The sequence below is a fragment of the Anas platyrhynchos genome, chromosome 5 (genome assembly GCF_047663525.1).
Source record: "Anas platyrhynchos isolate ZD024472 breed Pekin duck chromosome 5, IASCAAS_PekinDuck_T2T, whole genome shotgun sequence".
NCBI classification, from domain to species: domain Eukaryota; kingdom Metazoa; phylum Chordata; class Aves; order Anseriformes; family Anatidae; genus Anas; species Anas platyrhynchos.
Window position 1 is genome coordinate 57,004,854 of NC_092591.1, and position 13,991 is coordinate 57,018,844.

Sequence of the window (13,991 nt, forward strand, 5' to 3'; positions counted from 1 at the left end):
CTAAAAACCTTTCAAAGTGCCTATTTTGAGCCTTACATATCATAAAAGCAAAGTGCATTACAACTATATTTATAAGCAAAGCCCAACATGCCTCTTGCAGATGTGAAGCAGTGTGAATAAGAGCCCCCCATGCACATTTTGTATTAGATACTACTTGGGAAAAAAAACTCAAATCAAAAACATATTGGTCTCCACAATTCCAGCTGTACCTGGTGCCAGAACCATAAGTTAAAATTAATCCCAAAATCTTGTTGTTCATCATGGTATAGAAGTATTAAAATGGACTTCCTCACCACCCCCTTCATTCTACTGAGATTTATTACATCATCTGGCTGGGATGTGGTCAAGTCCTAAACTCTTTTACTGCTTATCTTATGTTTAGGATACTGTTCATAACAGCCTTTTAAACAGCCAGCATTTCCTCAGTTCTCATTATGCAATCAGTATGAACCTGTGCTCACCACAATGACTTTATCTTACCTATATTTGCATTCTAAAGGGATGTATAAGAGGATTTAATTTCTCACCTCAGTTTTTAACTAGCAATGCTGTTTCAAGCAATTATTCTTTCTTTGAACTTTCCTGATGAAGAAAGCCTCTGCAATGTTGTCTGTTCCTCCCACAAGTGGTCCTGAGCACTTATACATGCAGTTACCATTTCCTTCTTCTTAAGTCTTCTGAAAATGCTCCAACAATAACCATGTCAACATATAAAAGCTAGGGAGAGATGTAACTGAGAAGAAGGTTGTATTAGTTTGCCTAAATATCAAAGACCACAGAGAGCAAAAATACATGTATAAAACCATAAACTTGTGGTAATACTGAAATATTTTTGGGAATGAATTTGATAAAAGCTATTACATCACATAACCCAGTTCTCCGCTATCAAAGGAAAACTTGTGATTAAACAACAGCAACAACCACCACCTGCAAAGCTCTTTTAGGTCCATTACTATTGCTGAAAGCCAGAACCTTCTTCCACAGCATACTTCATGCTGCTTAACCTATTGGATTGCAAGATGCTTGCTGAATTCAGACAGATGTTTAACTCCACTGTAACTGGTTACTGGACTTCTTCCTCTAGTTCCAATCAGCTTGGGGAAGTTTACGTATACACCTACACTTATATAGACCAAATAGACCAGAAAGATACTGTTAAGGGTGGGCAGGCTGTCAGGGTTACAAAGTAACTATAAACCTACTTGTCTGTGAATAGCAATCATTTATCAAGACATACAGTATGCACTAATGCAATATTTGTCAAAATTAATTCTGACTCATAAAGTAGTACATTTTTCAATTCATGTAATGCTTTTAGTTGTAACTCAAAATTTATTCAGAGTTATTAACATAATTATCCTATTTACAAATGAACTCAAAACTGAAATACAAAACAGGAACATTTACAACCAAGTAAAAGGTTAGAAACACAGGCTAAACTTTAAGACATAATACATCTTTAAAACCCTTTTTGTAAAGATTTTTCTGTCTCCTGGCACTACACTGGTATTACCTATCCACAATAAAAATGTTACCTAATATTAAAATAGCATTCTAATGCTCAGAATGAATACACTTCAATATTAATGTCTTTCACATGCTTCCAAATGAAAACCCATGGTAACATTATGAAATCACAATAAAAATTTAGCAGGTCCAAAGAATTTTTCTACTTTTGTATGACACAATTATTACAAAATTAAGACTGAGTATAGGTGAGCAATGTAGAGTCATTCCAAAAAGTTACAGTACCTCTGATTGCCTTTAAGACTTGCACTGTACGAAGTATTATTCTATTAGTCATACACACAGGGAAAAACTCTAAGACTGTGGTAGAAGATATCCCAGGCACTTCTCCATTCAGAACTTGAAATAAAATTTCATATTTATTTGTTAATATACTGAGAATACTTGTAAATTTTCAAACAGGAGACAAATGAGTTTATTCTGTTTTAGAATTGATGAAAATCTTCTTATTTCCGGTAACTGGATTTTTTTTTTTTTTTTTTTTTTGAAGTTCTGTATTACTGAGACATCTTTAAAACAAAATAATTCACAAGAGGGAAAACAAAGTCACTCTGTTCTCACTTGCTTTACATTAATCCTGCTTGAATTACCGATGAACCTAAATCCTATTTTTTTTCTTGCAAACATGAAGTAGAAGATTTTTTGATGTCCTTGATTTAGCACCAAGTGCTACATTTCCTTCAGAAAGGCTTCTAGCAAGGTTTCTTGACACATCCCGTTCTTCCTTCCAACTCCTCCTTCCAATTCCTAGTGAAGAAAGTGTTATTACAAATAGGTCAAATTGTGCTTATGTTCATTGGACGAATGTCTCATACCTCGATCTCTTTTTCAGAGCATGCCTAAGAACTTCTGCACACGCTTCTTTCCCTTATTGAAAGCCTATTTTTGATACAAGTGTAATCACTCTCAGCTCAGTAATGCAGTGTGCTAATTACCTATGAAGTCCAACAATAGGACTCTCAGCTGACACATGAGATGTTATAAAAATGGCACAGCAGTATCTAAAAATGCAGAGATATTAAAGTTTTATTAATCCTGATTATGTACAGAGCTGTATCAAAAAATGAACATTACATCATTGAAGAAACTTTTTTTAAATTCAATTTGAACGTCACTCTTCCTGTTAGGGATTTGATGTTTCACTCTTCTCCTGTAATGTATACTTTTGAAAATAAGATCTATTTTATGATCAGTTAAACTTCAAAAATTAAAGATCTCTTCCCTATTTCAGAATTTGGTATGTCACTATATAATTTTTTTTTAATAGTACCAGTGTAGAGAGTTATTTTGCTAGGCTTATAACCCAATCTTTAGCAGAAGAAATTGATACTGATGTAACTGTGAATGCACTTTGCCAAATAAGTAACTATTCATTAGGCAAAGCTTCACACCAAATTTATACTTTTTATAGACATTAATATGTCCACATAATTTTTCCATGAATCAACAGTACTATGTATTCATCTATACTTTTTCCTCTCACATGATTGGTCTACTGCAGGTGCCAAGCAACTTAGCATCAAGAAAGCATCAAGAACTCTGAAGGTGCAAACTTTTTCAAGTTTTGAAGAGTTTTGTGCCCCTTAGCTGAAAAGTTGGTCTTTTTAAAAAAAATTATCTTGTTATAATACATTTCTATACCTCAAGCACAAATCATTTATTTATAGTCACACAATTGTTATAAATTTCCACAGAATACCATCTGATAGTGCCAAACAAGTTCAGAAGTAATTCTGAAATATTGCTTTATTTTTTTCTTTAAATTCTGTGTTGACCCAAAGTAGTGTTAAAGTATACTGAGTAAATCTCTGAGAAAAAAAAAAAACAAACCAACAAACAGAAGTGGCAAACAAAATTGGTACCCAATAAACAGGCAAACATTTTTGCTCCAAGTCTTCAATTCCTGGAACAAGGTGTTCCTCACCAAGCTTGTAATAATATTGAGTTTTGATTAGGTGCTATCCAGATAATTGATTAGACAATATTCAGAATTTTATTTTAAGTGAATGGATATACTATTGAAACCAATGGCTTAGTGTGCTGATCCTAATCAGAGCAAAAATGCTGTTAAATTGCCCAAACCATAAGCATTAACTCCAATTTTGGACCTCCTGTACAAACATAATTGCCAACATAGGGTCACATATTCAAATTTTGACACTTACCCGCTATTTTGGGTACTCTCAAAACTCGATTGCTTAACACGATCTCCTGTCGAACACGTTTTGCAGAAACTTCTTCTCTCAGGCTACCTAAGTCAGTGTTTGACATAGAACTGGAAAAATAGCCAGAAAAAGTTTGACATCAGTCAAGTTATCAGCAATACCACAAATGTATACGTTGCAATATGCAAAATACATCTAATTATATTAGCTGGTATTAGTTGTTCACAACAGAAAGAAATAAATAAACTCGTTTCTCTATAATGTATGTGTGTGTATACATATATATATATATATAGATAGATACAGATATCTAAATACTATTCTCCATCCCACCCCTTCCTTTTTGGGGGACTACAGAAGGCAGTTTGAAGGTCATTGCACACTAACTTGCGTATGTATGAAATCCTTGAAATGACCAAGTTGGGTTCATTGAAAGAAGTGGATTTTTTTTTTTTTTTTTAAAATCACTGTAGTATTTTTCTACAGGCTCCAACAGAGTTGGACTGGGTTGCTTCATAGTGGACAATACTTTTCAGCTAAGCTGCAATAAGTTGTTATAGCTTCAAAGTCACTGAGAAAAACATCTTTGTATTTTATACCCTTTCACGTGATGCACTGATGATCTGCACTGAAAAATATGAACCCGTCAGTCATCTCAGCCTTACACACCTCTCTTGCTTACTTCCCTGGTGTCACTTTGTAAGACAGCCTCATAAACAAGCTAATTCTATTTACATCCAAGTAACTATGCTTTTCCCATTCCCCTAATATCTTGTATTATCTCACTTTTCAGTCCTCTAACTTCTAGTTTTTCTACTTTTTCTAATGGTTTTCTGTCTAACCAAAAATAGATAGCAAGCAAAGACATGCCTGTCTTGTACAAGTCCTAAAATACTGTCTTCTATGCTTTTTTTGGAGAACATACGCTTATAAGAATATAATGCTAATTGGTAAAAGCAGACTCTGTATGACGACAGACTGTCTCCTCTCTAACAGGAGGACCATATCCAGTCATATTAACAGCATACAAAGCGTCTGATATTTCTATTTTTATTCTAACATTAGTAGGAGACGAATGCCTGGAGTGAACTACTTTAAAACAAGGAAAGCACCAAAGACCCAAAGAGTAAGAAAAGGAAAGAATAGGAAGTGAAAGAAGGTATCCCTTGTAAAAAGGTACAAGTATCTTTTTTTCCTTCCCAAGTACTGAACTTTCATTCCCTCTTACTTCCTCATAAACAGCAATACAAAGTCACCAAGAATTGAAGTTTCTTCCATGGCCTGTGACATACATGTACCTACGCAAATTGATTCTAATAGTTTTGAAACATTCTTGAAACAGGACCTATTAAGGGGCAGCTCCACTCACTAAGCAGCAACATGTGAGTTGTACTATGACTCATTTAATAAAAAAAATAAATGTTGTATGTATTTTTGATTTTGAAACCAAAAGGACCTCTTCCATCAGTACTGACCTGATAGCTTATCCTCGAATACACTAAAAGTCCAAACTAATGAAAAACACCACAACAATGAACAACCAAAAAGTAGTACAACTCCATTTAACGTCTATTCAGTTCTAGCTTTTCTGCTGCTCCTTACAAATGCCTTTCAGGTCTTCAGGATCTAAATAGAGATATGACAAAATGGGAGTTTTTCTGGGACTGCAAATGAGTTATCAGAAAAATAAAGGCACCAGCTACAAAAATGTTGTCAAATGTTTTCTGTACATTCTGTTTCAGTAGTCTAATGCCTTTCATCAAAAGCCTAACATTTTCAAGTTTTATCTTCAGTTGATAATGAAACTTTTTTCATAATTGTATGACATTTTCCCATTCTGAATAGACAGTAAATATGGAAGACAACGTTTGTTTGTACTTGTTCAATAACAGAGCCCCTAAGCCAAAATAAAGCTTACGACATTCTACCAAGAAGAAAAGAAGCATGTGAATTGTTGAACATATGAATCAAAACATCTTGTATGTCGTTTCAGATGACTTGTGTAACAAGTTTTCAGATTTGAAACATAAAACTGAAGTAGGAATGTGAGAAATGAATACAAACTGATTTACATAGAATTAGCACAGTTAATTTAACCTTACCTTAATACCTTTCGTTTTCTCTCAGCAGCAGAAGTCATTGCCATATATGACGGCTTCTCAGGTACTGAGGTAGTAGTATTTTTGCTTTTCAAGGATGGGAGACCAAGTCTGAAATAAAACGATTATATTTAATAAAATCTGTTTTGGACTGAAGTCAGATAAAATAGCTTTTTTTTTTTTTTTAAAGAAAAAAACAAACCTTTGTCTGTCACCAGTAACACTGATTTCAAATAATGGCAGAATTGAATCTGATACCTGTTATAATTCAAGGTTTGATTTTGAAAATATTAGTAGGTGTTAAAAGTTCAATTAACATCAATGACAAAAACCACCTCTTTGAGAATAAACGGAATTAAAGTGTTTGGAAAATAGAAATGGGACAAGACTGGGTAACAGTCCTTTCATACATCAATGGAAAATACCTTTGCAGAATGCTACTGCTGCATGGCTGTGACTGTTCTACAGATGAGTCAACAGAAGCTTCATTTGCTTCACCTGTCCTTTCATAGAGAATTACTGTTGAGTCCATGTCACCTTCATCACACTCTGGGATAACATCACACGTCAAGTCCGTAACACTAGCCTTTTTCAGCTGCATATTTGCATTGCATTCATTTGCTGCCTGAGGGCCTGAAAGGCGTAAATCTTGCTTTACCGCAGTCCGCATGCTGCAGCTTTGTACTGGTTTTCTGCAAGATTCTGGTGTATAGATGATGGGGCAAAACTCCTTGCTTAGAGAATCCTCAAGATGAGGGAGGCTATAGTGCTTGGATGCAGCAGGACTTGGAGTTGTAACCGGAGAGTCCATTAGCTTCCGCCTGGTTCTCTTCTGTTGTGGTACCTCAAGTTCCACCAGTTGTGTATTTTTCTTCATTTCTTGTGATGGTGTACCAGAAGTTGTACCTGTGCAACAGTCAACAGTCGTTAGCACATTTACTTACATTTACTACCTCAACACTGCTTTTTCTCTCCTGTTTGCTTCTGAAATACGTTTATTAGATATGAACATGTTATTGAAAATGCTGTTTATTAAAGGTTGGATCTTACAGGTCTTTTCCAACCAGAGCGATTCTGTGATTCTATTCATTTACACATTAATTTCATCATATAACTTATATTTCTTTTGCAACATTGTCCAGATGGCACCATTTGTTCTGTGGCATTCAGAATATTATAAATATGCATAGATGGATATAGTTAATCCCAGAGATATTATAAGTCATCACAACTAAGATATGAGATATTACAACAGGGAATGGAAGAGTAAGAGTATTGAAAATGATCACATTATCATGACAACTCTTAAATTAAGATGGTACCATCACAGTAATCTACAGCTGTCTCCTCATCATGTCCTTTTTTCCCTAGCAAGTACATCTTGATGTGTCATTTTTATTTTCACATAGGTGGCAATAAAAAATGATCTCTAAAGTAAAAGGGAAAAGGTCCTTTACATTCAGGCTTTCAGATTTCAAGAATAGTCTTAAAATCACAGACCACTGTTCAAATGCCTAGGCCAGTGGTGACTTAAGTCAACCACCAGTAGTTTAATGCGAAAAAATAAGGGAGGGAGGGAGATGGAGTTATCACAAACAAATCAAGGGTTGAAGTTTGTCAAAATCCAAAGTACTTCTATATTCAACTTGCTCTGCAAACAAAGAGGATAAGAAGAGGCTAGTATCCTTAAACATTCCAATGGCCTGGCATCCTTTCAGCCTATAGTCACAGTACCACAGTTCCCCTTTTCATTCCAGTCACAGACCGTTGTTCTTACATGGACAGAACCTGCACATTCCCTAAATAACTAGCAACCACCAGAAATACTATAAACTTACGCCGATAACTTTGTTTTCCCTCCGAGACTCAGCAGGGTTCGTTGGAAACAAGCAAGAAACTCATTTATGAGCTATTTTCAATGTCTACTCTTGTTACACTATCAACAATGCTAAGCTTCATTATTTTGCTCACTCTTTAATTTTGGTTTTCTGAGAGTGTGCAATATTCTTTTCCTATGTAAAAGACGAACCCATATTTCTTTAAAAAAAAAAAAGTTGTCATCACAAGCAACAATTGAGATCACAGCTTTCTTGTATAACACTTTATATTCTTAAATAAAAGAAAAAGCTTTATCTAATGATTCCAATCTAGTCATTGAAGTAACTATCCATTAAACATTTTAAGACACTTTAAAATATTAATTTATTCTGTTTTCCTTCTGCTTATATGCATTTGAAAGTGTGTGTTTCGGGAAAAATAACGGTTAGAGTTCTATTTGTCTGTTGTTGCATTATGACAGGGAGCTTCCAGTTTCAGAAAGTTTGCTTACTGTAAGACACTGAGGTTTTGCTAATGTCCTGAAGTTACTAAGAAGGAAGTCTGATGGAGAAACATTTTGGTGAGAGTGCCAAGTTTTAGAAGCTTCTCCAGGACCAAATACTGGAAGCATTTTTAAATTAACTGTAAATGCAAGCATTTAAACCATGAATGAGATAGGTAAAGAACATAAAAGTATTGCCAACATTAATAATTTGTTGAATTTCATCATAATGAACTGCATTTCATACTGTAATACACATAGCATTTATAAAAAGACAATTGCAACAGTTCTATGTAGGGCAAATATCAACTGTTAGTAAAAATCCAGACCTATTTTAAAAGTCTTATTTCTGGAACAAAACTCATAAGAACAAGTTCAAAAAAAACCACCCTGCTAGCTTTTCCTTCCAGTTAAGTAGTGGAAAGCATATAAAATATTCAAGAAACGTCCCTCCTCAAAGCTTTCTGTGAAAGCATTAAGTTGTTCCTAACGCAGTAAACAAGTAAACGAAGACATCACCAGCAACATCATATTTAACTTAGTTCCACTTAAACCCATAAGTGTGTCATTAGTGTTTAAAAAAAAAAACAACAAAAAAAAAAACCACCTCCTCCTTCCCTAACTCACTGTTTTACAGTACATGGATTCAAGCAATTGCGATCTGAAGTAAATATGAATACAGCAAGACAAACAACTTTAAAACCCACAAAATAAGGAAATGGCAGTGTTTCAATTTCTGCCTTAATAAATAAATAAAATAAAAATAAAATGGCATCTGACAACAATAGATGTTACAAACACAACAATCCTATAGATTTTAGACTGCTTCAAGTAGTCATTTCAACAGACATTTCACCTTTAAAAAACATCACTTTCAGCTTTTTTTGAGATTCTACTTCATAATATCTTCAAAGTTCATTCAATACTATTAAAAAGTGATATTCCATATATCCATATGTTAAGATTTATAGACATAAAAACTTGCATTCAGAGAAAATGTAGTACTGCAAATGAACAAAAATAACCTGTCTTGAAACACTTTTGACCTCCAAAGAAAATCTCCAAACCTACTTCATAATAAAAAAGGGTGATTATGTTCATGGTTTGTATTTGCTTCAAATTTTATGGCCAGTTCAATATTTTCCATCAGATGAACCTCATGATTCAGTGATACTAAGTTCACTTTTTTATCTAAAAGCAAATCACTATGTAGTGATCAGAAAATCTGTAGTTAACCTCATGAATTAGCGTAAAAGATCAATTTAGAAGTTGCATTTCTTTAGCTAGTACTTTGTTAAAACTTCTCTTTAGAAAAGGATAATTCCCAATATATTTTAGAGAACAGATCACATATACATGTATATTTAATGATCTTTAATTTCAGGATCATTCTGATAATAGATAATTGACAGAGATTTTCTTAGCTATCGTTTTTTCTTCCCAGATCCACTCAGTTGAAGAACTGAAGTCATCCTCTACTGAGTAACAACCACCCAAGCAGCATGAGGTTTGTTTTATTACCTGTTCCAAAAGAGTACTCAGATTTATCAGGAGAGAAACTGCAATATCAGGTATTTACAGCAATGAGAATTACCATGAAAAGCAATATTTGCACGAGCCACGAAGAGTTCGTGACAAGACAACTTGTAATGGCTAAGACTTGTCTTCTAGAACTGATGTTACTACATGTATAAGAGGATTATTTCTAGAAACAGCACTAAATGGTCCGTACTCATTTCAATCAACATTTTTTGGGTGACCAGTGACTGATCCCATTACTAATCATACATTTTTATTGTAACATCTGACTCATGGAATTCCACATTACAAATGAGGTCCAGTGAATCCTTTTCATTCATTTCATATTCACTGTGAAGGTAAATGTGAACCTTCACATTCCTGCGAAGGTGAGTTTAACAACAGTTTTGCAAAAAGCAAACTATCAACTGGAAACGCTAAAATCCAGTCTGCATTCCAGTGGGTCCCAGTAGTCAATACTATTTTATACAGCATGAGAAAAACACTCAGTCATACAGCACAGTATGAAAAAGCAGCTCAGCACATGACAAATCTTGTCTATATACAAACAGCACACTTTTCCTATTATTAATCAAATTATCTGCTACATAGAACTACACCCCAATTTTTCCTGCCATTCAAAATAAATTGACTTCACTTTCGGATATTTGTCACTACAGAAAGTAATGGATGCCCTCCCCCTCCTCTTTCTTCCTGTAAATCAATTCCATTCTCTCATTGCTAATGCACAGTAAGGCTTCCGGAAATGGGATGCCTGAAACAATGCCAAGAACTCTCCCATTCACAGAAATACTCGCAAATAGCAGTCATAGCTTTCCACCCATCAGTCCTGAATCCTGTATGGCTCTCCATTGAGGAACAGCCCCAAAATGGGCCTAAATCTGGTTTTAAGTTAACTTATGTTGTTTTCATAACTTGTGCTTCATTTGATGGTTGAGTTGTTCACGAGGTTGCACTTTTTAGGTGCACAGCACAACATTTCTAACATATAATTAAGGTTATAAAGATAGTATGGGTAAACACTTCAATAGGAACATACATTCGGAAAATTGTTCAGAAATACCTATTAGAGTACGAAGTATTGTTTAGGTATTACTGGAACTCTGCATTAAGGCTTCATAATTAAGCTAAGCAATAGTAGAGGTTCTGAAATGGACAAGTTTCCAGTCATGGTGTAAGAATTTTTTTTTTTTTACTTACGAAAAATTACTACCGAGGATGCATAATTACAAAGCAATGTATAACAAGTAAATTCAGTGCAGTAAATATTTTTCAGTATTAAATTATTTAAATTGAACAATCTGAAATTTAAGATGATTTAAATGTTCCACATGAGATCAAATTTGAAGGTATTTCATATTGTTTTATTTCCTAAAATCCTAGGGCGGAAGAAGAAAAACACAACCAGGTAAGAATCAGATATTTAGAATTCAGGTTGTTTCTTACATTGAGACCGTCTGACCATTCATTCAAAATCTTTTTCTCTCCCACTACTACTTTATAGTATTTAATACGGAGAGCTTTTCCATATAAGAAAATCTTTTAGAAAAACATTTCATGCATCACTCAGGTTCAGCTCATATTCTACAGTAATTTCAAACTCTTGACAGATAACAGGATCTCATAAGATAATCTCAAAAACACTTTGAAGTGTTACTAGATAATTTTAATGTTTAATTAAGTAACCAAATTTTGAATTTATTTTTCAGGACTCATTTCTGTGAGATTTTCAACAAGACCTGGAATAAAAATCCCTACTGCAACCTTTACTCCCATTATTCTCTTTAGAGTCTTTTTAAGTCACTTGCTTGAGTTCCTTCTTCAGGACCAAGTAACAGAACGTAGTTAATGAGGTAACACATGAAAAGTTAAGGCCCTGCTTTCATAGCTTTTCTTCACCTACCAAAATGATTCAACTCCTTCGGACTTCTGGAGACAGTGCCTATAAGCAGAAGAATTTATTTGATCTAAAGCGTTCTGATTTTTAGGTGAAAACACCCAACAACAATTAAGTTGCATTTGAACAATGTTGTGATATAATCTAAAAATTGCCAGCAAAACGTTACTGTATCACTAGAAACAGGAGTTCCTCCTCTAGTGCCTCACTTTTCATGCCATGCACTATTTAATAATTTCCTTCAAGCACTGATGTTTGTGCATATTTGTATTTTGCAAATCTATTTGAATGGATCTTACATACATCCTTAGATACTTCAGCAAAAGTTTTATTATGGACTTTAAAGTTTACACTGAAGAATTGATATTGTCCCCATCTCGTTCTACAGAAAGTACTTATTTCCATGAGTAGCATCTCATTCATACAGAAAAAAAATCTCAAGATATATTCCAGCAAATAGCCAATGTCTTAACATAAGTTCAAGAGCAATTCATCACTGTTGTTACCAGCTGACCTAGTACACTGTACTTCCTCTTAAACTCTCTAGACTCACTACTCATAAGAATGAGTAATTTCATTGATACCTAGTAACTTTTCCACCCTTCTCCCCCAAATTATATGGAAAATAAACTTTTGTCACAGGATAACACAATTACACAGAACAGAAGACAAAAAAAATTCACCGCTCTCAACTTAAGTGAGAATTAAGAATAAAATCACAAGAAATAACAGGAAAGTTTTGCTCTTTCTTGCTGACAAGCTTAAGTCCAACACAATCACTATATGCGAAATACAGGTTTTTATATAACATCAAAATTACCACTGTGTAGCACTATTTTGTTTGGTCTTGGTGCAAAATATTACTTCCCAACATCTTGAACAAATTATAAATAATAAAATATCAATGTGCTGAAGGTGTGAGAAGATCTGTATAAATCTTCCTTTTTATTTGTTCGCTAAGATCTTAGGTCAGCTCTTGCTAACATTTGCCAAGCATACTTCTGAGATGACTTTAGGGAGAAGGAATTGGATTCCTGAATAATTTATTTCATCTTTAAAGGAAAAAAGAAATTACTACATCCTTCCTACTTCTGATTGGGATGTTGCCCTTCTATTACTACACATTTTCCCCATGCTACTGTATTTTTTTCTGCTTAATGGTGTTTTTTTCCCCCTAATAGTTTTGTTACATTCTGCACAAGAGAAATACTATCGCATAGAATATCAACTATGAGTTCAAAATATTTTAAAAGGGAATTCAAACAGAATTGAAGAGCTATTTCATTACATATATTTTGTGCTCTACTGAAAAAAATTTAACACATTTTCTTTCCCACAGGTAAATGGATCACTTTTATCCACCCCCACCTCCCAACACGTAGGAATTATTGTGCCAACATCAGTAATATTGTAGGAAAGAACACATCAAGGTTAAAATGATGATGTAAAAATATAGTTTAAGTGTTTCTTTTTTTTTCCTAGCAGAGCTATTACTGTTTATATTTAACTGCTATATCTCCTTTGCAATTAAGTAATTGAATGCCCAATTAATCCTTTTTAGAACTTCATTTTTTGAAATTCTTCCAGTATGCAAAGTCAATTGTCAATTCAATCCCAAATTAGCTTCAAATATCATATTCTTGATAAACTAGTACTTAGTTGCAATGTGTCTTATTCTTTACTATTACTTATGCCTAGATATTTTTGTAGGACAATGGATACCTGCTGATCAGAAAGTCTTACACTAATAAGTAGCATTGAAGTTAAAATCTGTTAAAACTTATTTCAAGTTAGCTCAGCACCTTAAGCTGCCAATGAGACAAGAAGAGCAAGATTGAAGTTATTTTAAATACCATGAAGAATCGGTGGGAGTTTCAATAGGGAAAAAATCCTAAGTAGCACCATAACACATGTATACAGCTAGTCAAAAGGAAATGCAAAAGAACACACAAGCAGATGGAGGGAATAAAAGAAATTGAGATGTATCTTTTCATAAGTTACCATAACTTTTAGTGTAAAGCTTACAGAACTCCCGTTTGAAGGACAATTATTTTTATTTTCTCCTGCTTCCAATAAGGGCAGAAAGGGAAGGAAGATTTCCCATGACCTTTCCCACAGAATAACAACAAAAAAAGACAAAGATTTCTATGAACGTCTTCAGGCAAAGACTATCTGCGACTGAGAAGAAAATCAGTCTTAACTGTAAAATACAGCATCCCTTCACTTAGGTAAACATACAGTTCAACAACACTTAGAACTAGAAAAATCTGAGATCTACAAGACTACCCTTCAATTTAAAATCCACTAATTTTAACAGTGTGAAATGCTAATGCCTTCAAAGTTCCTGTAAAATTGATGGAGTCATTTTATTATTTTAGCATTTCCTAGTAAGTAAGAACAGATCTGGCCTCTTACAGTACAGTGTTTGAAGAAAGGTTGGTACA

The 13,991-nt window shown here is 34.0% G+C and overlaps 1 protein-coding gene across 7 annotated transcripts in view; it reads right to left on the reverse strand.

Moving 5' to 3' along the window:
• Positions 1–1,309: 1,309 nt before the first annotated feature.
• Positions 1,310–13,991, reverse strand: part of KIF18A (kinesin family member 18A) — a 37,278-nt gene continuing 24,596 nt past the window's right edge. For all 7 annotated transcript variants that reach the window (XM_072039175.1, XM_072039178.1, XM_072039176.1 and 4 more), the window contains 4 exons: positions 6,217–6,697; positions 5,795–5,902; positions 3,693–3,802; positions 1,310–2,274 (listed from right to left, as the gene is read on the reverse strand). In XM_072039175.1, coding sequence (XP_071895276.1) covers positions 2,126–2,274; positions 3,693–3,802; positions 5,795–5,902; positions 6,217–6,697 — 848 coding nt within the window. In that variant the 3' untranslated portion in view covers positions 1,310–2,125. The remainder of the gene's footprint in view (positions 2,275–3,692; positions 3,803–5,794; positions 5,903–6,216; positions 6,698–13,991) is intronic.